This window comes from Lepidochelys kempii, chromosome 13 (assembly GCF_965140265.1).
Source record: "Lepidochelys kempii isolate rLepKem1 chromosome 13, rLepKem1.hap2, whole genome shotgun sequence".
Taxonomy (NCBI): Eukaryota; Metazoa; Chordata; order Testudines; family Cheloniidae; genus Lepidochelys; species Lepidochelys kempii.
In genome coordinates, this window is record NC_133268.1 from 10,152,765 (window position 1) to 10,161,409 (window position 8,645).

General features: G+C 38.4%; 1 protein-coding gene across 1 annotated transcript in view; it reads left to right on the forward strand.

Annotated features, from left to right (window-relative positions):
- SYCP2 (synaptonemal complex protein 2) overlaps nt 1-1,411 on the forward strand; it is a 60,398-nt gene extending 58,987 nt beyond the window's left edge. The window contains exons 43-44 of the mRNA XM_073309197.1: nt 824-880; nt 1,256-1,411. Coding sequence (XP_073165298.1) covers nt 824-880; nt 1,256-1,327 — 129 coding nt within the window. The 3' untranslated portion in view covers nt 1,328-1,411. The remainder of the gene's footprint in view (nt 1-823; nt 881-1,255) is intronic.
- Nucleotides 1,412-8,645: the final 7,234 nt, after the last annotated feature.

An 8,645-nucleotide genomic window follows, 5' to 3' on the forward strand; every position in this document is an offset into this window, starting at 1 on the left:
CACTGCATTGTGCACTAGGTGTATCTCCTGAGTGGGGCTAATCTTGAAGTCTGTATAGAGACCATTACAATAATCTAATATGAAAATCATAAATGACAATGTCCATATCGGAGAGAAATGGGTACTCACAAACAGATGAAAAAATGTCACTTGTGGCTACAAAGGTCACACAAGGTCTCCGAAATAATGAAAGATCCAGAGTTACCTTTAAGTTGTTAACTCCTTTGACAAAGGGCCGCTATGCTTCCTCAATCAAGAAGGATCTCTAGATGTTTCCCTTTATCCAACATCTTTGCTATATGTAGATTGAGTCTCAACCAATTCTGTCATATCTAGGGCCCTGATCTTGAAAACACTTAAGCATGTGCTTATCTTTACTCATGTATGTAATCCCATTGAAGTAAGTGGAACTACTTACGTATTTAAAATTAAGTAGTTGCTTAAGTACTTTGTTGCATAAACGCCTGCTCCTTGCAGGATCAATTCCTAAACCCCTGTCTCAGCCAATCTGAGGGGAAAAATTGTCTGAGTGCAGTAGAGAACAGATGTAAAATTTCATGTTGTTTGCATACTTGTGGCACCCAAGCTGACGCTAATGTCAGAATTTGGAGTAGATGCCATAGTACTTAGTTGGTTCTGCCCTAAAAAGATTAATATTTCCCACCAGTTTCCTGGACAGCCTTATTTTGAACTATGGGAAGACTGAGCATTAGTATAATCTGATTTTACATTTAATTTGAGGACATAATTGTCTTCATTAAAATGTATTGTCAATTGTGAAAAGAAAACGTATGTATATGACCTATGTTGTCAATTTTTATAGATGCATCTAATGAAAGAAGACATGAAAGGGCTTCAAGAGAAGCTTCTTAAAGAAATGGTAAATAAAGTTATTTTGTCTCAATTTGTTTTTGTATGTTTTCCTAAAAGAACATAATTATCTGCACATTCACTTTTTAAAAAGTTCCTTTCAAGATGCAATTTCTAGTATACTGTCATTTGAAGCAAAAAGGAAATTATAATAAATAATATCATTAAAACAATACTTAATTTTTAATACATAAAAAGTGATATATATGTATATATTCTTTTAGTTTTATGCTTATGTAGTGCCTCATTTGTGTTTTAATAGAGTTAATATTAGCACGAGAAGGAAAAAGACCATTCTAATGTTGCAATATCTGCCTGAATTCTGTGATAGTTTTAAAAAGTTTGTTTTAAAGTGTATAATAAATGTGATACTGTTCTACCATAGCATGAAGAGGAGCTGTTTAATGTTCGCAGAGGATTGCAGACACTCTTTCTGTCAGAAGGGAGAAAATTCTAATATTGTAAATTCATATATTTTGAAAACTTTTGTTTATATTTAGATTACTTTTCACTAATGGGAAGTTTTGACAATTGCATATTTACTGACAGCTTTTTAAAGAAGTGCTATTTTAAAAGGATTTTCACATAATAAATTAGGAATATTTATTAACAAGGGGTTATTTTAAAAGGTTTATTTAATTGACATAGAAAAAAAGGAGTAATTTTCAATTAAAACTGAAGTAAGCGTCATGTTTTGGATTTGTATGTGTACATAGGACTTCTATTGCAATTAATAGGAGCTGTGTTGTACACAACCAGACACAGAATTTGACCATACATTCTTTAGCACATGAAAAGGAGATCAAATGGCATTTTTGAAAGTTGTATCCTATTTACTTATGGTATTAGCTTTCAGTTGGAATTAGTCATTGACTAAAAATGTTTTGTAAAAATATATATATGTTTTAACCATATTGAAAATGTGTATTAAACATTTCAGAAAAAATATACTTTGAGTCTTTTTTCATATTTACAAATTTGCGGCATTATCACAAGGCCTAAGCAAACTGGTGCATATTTTAGGCCATTTTGAACTCGGAGTCTTTGTAAATCTATGGTTGGTAAAGCTCTCTAAAACAGATCATCCAGGATGGCCTGCCCTTTATATAGAAATACATCCTGTAATAGTTATGCATGTCCATAACCAAAATGAGATTTCTATGTATCATGATGGATTATAATTGACTTTTCCCCCATGCTGCTATTCAGTGTCTACAATATTCTCCCTGAATTTATATGCCATGCAACCTCTCTTCTCCTTCAGATGCTCATAGCCACCCTGTCTTTTTTCCACAATCTTTCAACCAATGCTTTCCTTTTAAATTTAACAAAAAACAGTAACTAACAGGCATATTACTTAAGTAAACCTATAACATTTATAGGGCTCTTTGAGTTCCTTCTACCAACATCCTTGCCTCTGTGATCGCTCCCAGGATTTTCTCTTGTCATACTCAGTTTAGATTGTAAACTTTTTGAGAATAATGGATTTGTAACTATAGTATTTCCCATTTCGTCAGTAGCTCTTGAAGGAAACTGAAGTTAAGCATATCACCAGGTTGCCAAAAAGAAGTGGATATGGAAAATAATTCATAAATTCTACATACCTTAGAGGGCCCAAACCTCTCTCTGAAGATTGTTAATATGTTGTCCAACTTAGAGCTAACTTTCCCTTTCACCATTTTAGTTATTCTGTAAATCTGGTATTTTCCAAACTATTTTCATCATATTCTGTCTCAAAATTAACACACTGATCTCCATTTGCTGTCTGCAGCATCACACATTCTCTTCACTGTCACTTATTTCATTATCCTGTCAGCCTCTGATTTTTTTTTTCTGTTGCCCTCAGATACCTCTCTTCCTCCCTAGATTTGTTCCCTGGTGACACCATGACCTTTACTTTCAGCTCCACTTGTCTCTTACATTTGCTTCTCATACCACTTTTTCCAATCTTTTAACCACAACATTTCCTTTCCCTCATTTCCAATGCCCCCATTCCTGCCCCATACTATTGTGTTATGCTGCTATTATTATTATAATTTATTTTTATTAAGGAGCATTATTGGTGAAAGTCTGAATACATTGATTTCCTCATTTTTAGGAGTTGTCTTGGTTTTGCTTTGCATTGATAGGATTCTTACACATCCAAACCCTGCGGACTCTTCTGCACAGGACGTTGTCATTTTTTTTCAAAACCAATTTTGCCACTTAACAATAGATGTTCCCTGCTGAATCTCACCATCCTCTGTGTCTTCCTTAATGTTTATCAAATTCCATTTTCTCTTCTTTGACATAACTCTCCAGGGTCTCCAACCCCCCACCATTACTCATGACAACAAGCATGGAATCTCATGATGCTATTTTATAGTCTCTCTTTCCAAAGTAAAACTGCTCTCTAAGACAAGGCTTACAATATGGAAAACTTCCTGCAATTTTAAGGCTTAACATCCTTGATAGAGTTCCTTGAAGTAGAGGGAAACTTCTACTACCTTTCTAGAAAGTACTGTTATTGTATCTTTCTGGTTTGAGATACATTAAATAACAATTACTAAAGGAGAAATGTGCCTTTAAATTAAGGGAATGGAAAAATCTGTAATCCAGCGTTCACCCTGACCACACCACACGATCCATCGTCTACAGCCAAGCTCTGTGATACAACCGCATTTGCTCCAACCCCTCAGACAGAGACAAACACCTACAAGATCTCTATCAAGCATTCTTACAACTACAGTACCCACCTGCAGAAGTGAAGAAACAGATTGATAGAGCCAGAAGAGTTCCCAGAAGTCACCTACTACAGGACAGGCCTAACAAAGAAAATAACAGAACGCCATTAGCTGTCACCTTCAGCCCCCAACTAAAACCCCTCCAACGCATTATTAAGGATCTACAACCTATCCAGAAGGATGACCCAACACTCTCTCAAATCTTGGGAGACAGGCCAGTCCTTGCCTACAGACAGCCCCCCAACCTGAAGCAAATACTTACCAGCAACCACATACCACACAACAGAACCACTAACCCAGGAACCTATCCTTGCAACAAAGCCCGTTGCCAACTGTGTCCACATATCTATTCAGGGGACACCATCATGGGGCCTAATCACATCAGACACACTATCAGAGGCTCGTTCACCTGCACATCTACCAATGTGATATGTGCCAGCATGCCCCTCTGCCATGTACATTGGTCAAACTGGACAGTCTCTATGTAAAAGAATAAATGGACACAAATCAGATGTCAAGAATTATAACATTCATAAAGCAGTCGGAGAACACTTCAATCTCTCTGGTCACGCGATTACAGACATGAAAGTTGCTATATTACAACAAAAAAACGTCAAATCCAGACTCCAGCAAGAAACTGTTGAATTGGAATTCATTTGCAAATTGGATACAATTAACTTAGGCTTGAATAGAGACTGGGAATGGCTACGTCATTATGCAAGGTAACCTATTTCCCCTTGTTTTTTCCTACCCCCCTCCCCTCATACGTTCTTGTTAAACCCTGGATTTGTGCTGGAAATGGCCCACCTTGATTATCATACACATTGTAAGGAGAGTGGTCACTTTAGATAAGTTACTACCAGCAGGAGAGTGGGTTTGGGGGGGGCGTGAAAACCTGGATTTGTGCTGGAAATGGCCCAACTTGATTATCATACACATTGTAAGGAGAGTGATCACTTTAGATAAGCTATTACCAGCAGGAGAGTGGGGTGGGAGGAGGTATTTTTTCATGCTTTGTGTGTATATAAAAAGATCTTCTACACTTTCCACAGTATGCATCCGATGAAGTGAGCTGTAGCTCACGAAAGCTTATGCTCAAATAAATTGGATAGTCTGTAAGGTGCCACAAGTACTCCTTTTCTTTTTGCGAATACAGACTAACACGGCTGTTACTCTGAAACCTGTCATATGAAGAAGAGCACACTGCATGATGCTTTGTCTCAAAATCCCATTTCCAGAAAGGAGCCTCTTACATTCAGAAACTGAGGTCATATGGCTCAAGCCTTCAATCCTTCAGCATGCAAAACTTCCATTGATTCAATAGGAATTGGGAGTATGTAAGTACTACAACTGAGATGCAGGATTGGACCTATAATAATTACTTTTCTTCTTCATTGATGAGGAATGAGCTATTGTGGAGAACTGGGTTCTCAACTTAAGATGTGTGTGCGCCCCATTGACCTTTGAGTGGAGATTTTAGGTAGGAGTGCCCATTCAGCTCATACGTGTGTATCTCACACCTTCACTTACCACACCGATTCTTTGTAGAGCTGCGCAGGCAAACTGCCCTCAGTTCTTTTTCCATGACCTTGACCAGAGACAGAGCCTCAGCAGTGCCAGAGTTGAGCTTACCTCAACTTATTTCTTTGCATAGTTTACTTACTTGAGTTAGATATAGTAATAGTTAGTAGTTGTTAGTACTAGATAGTTTAAAAAATAGTTTGTAAGGACCATTGTTCTTTCCATTGCTTCCCTTCACTAGTCGGGTATGCCCAGCTCTGGGATTTAAACATTTCCTTTCTTGCCAGAGGCTATTCCAGTGAGCGATGGGCACTCCAAGTGTGCCTGTTGCCTTGGGGAATCACACATCCCCCAAAAGTGCACACCGGTCTCCATGTAAATCGAGTGCAGCACTCTCCCAGATCTTCTTTTAAAAGGAAAACTCAAGAATCCTTTCAGAAGGACTCTCAGAAAAAGAGTTCAGGTTCCCCAGGATGGGAATCTGCTTCAAAGAAACTTAAGTTGCCAATTGAGACATCTACATTGATGCACCACTGGTTGCCGAGTCGGCACCAATGAAGCTGCAGGTTCTTTACATACTAGTAATACCACTAAACTGAAAGTTCTTCTTCAAGTAGTATCCCTGTGGGTGCTCCACTGTAGGTGTATCTGCGCCCCTGTGCCTCTAATCGGAGATTTTAGATAGCAGTGTCCATTTGGCCCACACACACGCCCTCATGACACCACTCTACACATCAGTTTATTGGAAGTCAGGACAATCAGTTATGCCTGCCTCCATTTTATGCCATTGATCATGGGAAAATATGCAAAGATGATGGACAATATGACATGAATCAACCTGCAAGTGGGAGCAAGGTCACCCTCCCTCTGTGTCAAAGCAGTGAGACTTTTGTATTGGGGTGTATGCAATCAAACCCACATCTTGGCAGCACATCTTCCACAACTGCATACACCCTCAGCAAATGTTTCTCAATGTTGGGGTGTTCTACAGATAGACCTCATTGCCACTGCTAAGAACAGGAAATGTTGCCAGTCCTACTCAAGACGGGGACTGGGTTGTCTCTCCCTGGGAGATGCTCTTCTCCTTCATTAGACGTTGGGTCTGTTGTATGCATTCCTCCAGCTCCTCTATTATCAAAATGTTGATAAAGATAAGGAAATACAAGATGAAGACTTATACTGGTAGGTCTGACATGGCCAAGACAAACATGGTTTCCTTACCTCATCCAGTTGGCAATTTGTCAACTAATCATCCTCCAAACTGTCCTTTAGCTTCTTTCTCAGAATGCTGGTCAAATTCTTCACCCCAGCTTCAGAGTTCATGGCTTGTTGATGGTTTGCAGGATTAGAAACAACCTGTTCTGAGGAAGTGAAGTAAGTATTGTTATGTAGTAGAAAGCAGTCTACTCATAATACTTATCTATATAAATGGATTCAGCCACTGGTGTGGGCTAAGGCATTTTTCACCTGCATCCTTGTCACTGTTAGGTATCCTAGATTATATTTTAGAATTGAAAAAGACAGGATTGTCTTTGAACTCTATTAGGTTACATTTGGCAGCCATTACAACCTTCCATTCCAGTCAAACACTTTTCAGTGTTCACACATCCAGTGATGGTGAGATTTCTCAAGGGCTTTGGGAATTTGAACATGCTACATCTGGGACCTTAACTTGGTGCTTAGATGCCTTAGAAGACCTCATTTTGAGCCAATGGTGAGCTATTCTCTACTTAATTTATCAATTTAAAATAGCCTTCCTGGTAGCCATTACTTCTACTCAAAGAATTGGAGTGATCAGGGTTCCAGATGGCATATCTCCCCATTCACAGTATTCTTCAAGGACAAGGTTATGCTATCATCACATCCCAAATTCTTACCGAATGTGTCATCTGACTTCCACATTAACCAGACTATACATCTTGTCAAGAGGACATTAGCTTTTTACCTGGACAGGACTGAGACATTTAGAAAATCTCCCACATTGTTTGTCTGTTGCTGACAGGTCCAAGGAATCCCCAGTTTCCAATCAAAAACTCTGTATGAATATCTGGTTGCATTATCTTTTGTTATCATTCTAATGGTCTCCAACCTCCTCCTAAAGTACTAGATCTCTTTCTGCTTCAGCAGCCTTTCTTAATGTTCTCATTACTGAGCTCTGTAGAGCTGCAACTTGGACCTCCATATGCACTTTTTCTAAGCATTGGGCAGTAACTCATACTCAGCTTCAGATGCTGTGTTTGGCTGTACTATACTATCTTCACTTTTGGACTCTATTCCAAAGTCTATTCCCATTCTGCTAGAGGGTGTTGCTCAGTAGTCACCTGAAGTGGAGTACCCATGAGGACACTACTCAAAGAAGGAGAAGTGCAGTAACTGTAGTTCTTTGAGATGTGTGTCCCTGTGGGTGCTCACTACCTGCCCTCCTTCCCCTCTGCTTTGGAGTTTCTGCTATGGAACTTTGCAGTAGAGAAGCAACTGGGGGTAGTTTGCCCATGCAGCTCTATGTAGCCTTGGTGTGGCTCATGGGGTTGTGTAGGGTTCGTGTGTGTACTGAACAAGCACTGCTACCTAAAATCTCTTCTCAAAAGTGCATGTGCACCTGCAGTAGAGCACCCATAAGATGACACATATTGAAGAACTACTGTTACTACACATGGTGAGTTACACTTTCTTCTTCTAGCATAACTCCATTTACTAAATTTTAGTTACTCCAGCAAATAATTTGGTTGTTTATTTCAATTCACAATTATTGAGATCATCCCAATCAGATAATTCCTGAATAACTGTTACCTTTCCTGTAATCTACACTTTTGTATTATTGTTCCACTCTGGTTTTGTTGAACTTTCACTGCATGTACTGTGTTTATTGATTTATGGTGCTTGGTTACACTTATGTGAAGCTGCTTTCTGTTCCAAAATCAGTACTGATTCCATTCTTTATATTTGTTAACTCATTCAGTTTCAGTAAATTTTGCATTGGTGGTCACATCAATAAATACCAACTTCATTAAGGTGCTGTGCCTTCCACTAGCTGCTACTAATTTTGTATTATTTACTTGGTGTTATGTTTGCTTCTTTATTTTGAATAGATATATGAATAAATTGATTATAGGTCTGATCCTTTAAGGTGCTGAGCTGTTGTCTCCCACAGAAGTTCATGAGAGTTGAGTGCTCAGCAGTTCACAAGATATGGCTATTCACTTGTAATATTTAATCTTTGAGCTTTGAATATACTTGGTGGTGGTGTTACACTCTGTTAACAACAGATATGTTCTTTCTATAGTAGCAGTTTGACTCAGGGCATTTTCTTACCAGGATCCAAATGCTGTGCCAAATGCAAGGCATGTGATTAGAGTAGGGATTTTACAGACAAACAGAAAAAATTAGGACTGTTCATTGGTTTTTATTAGATTACATGCAGCAGTGTGCAATTATTCATCAAATAATTTAACTTTTAAAATATAGTTTTATTGTTTATCATCAAAATTTGTGTAAACCTACATCTATCTGTGTAGGTTTTCTCAAATCCTG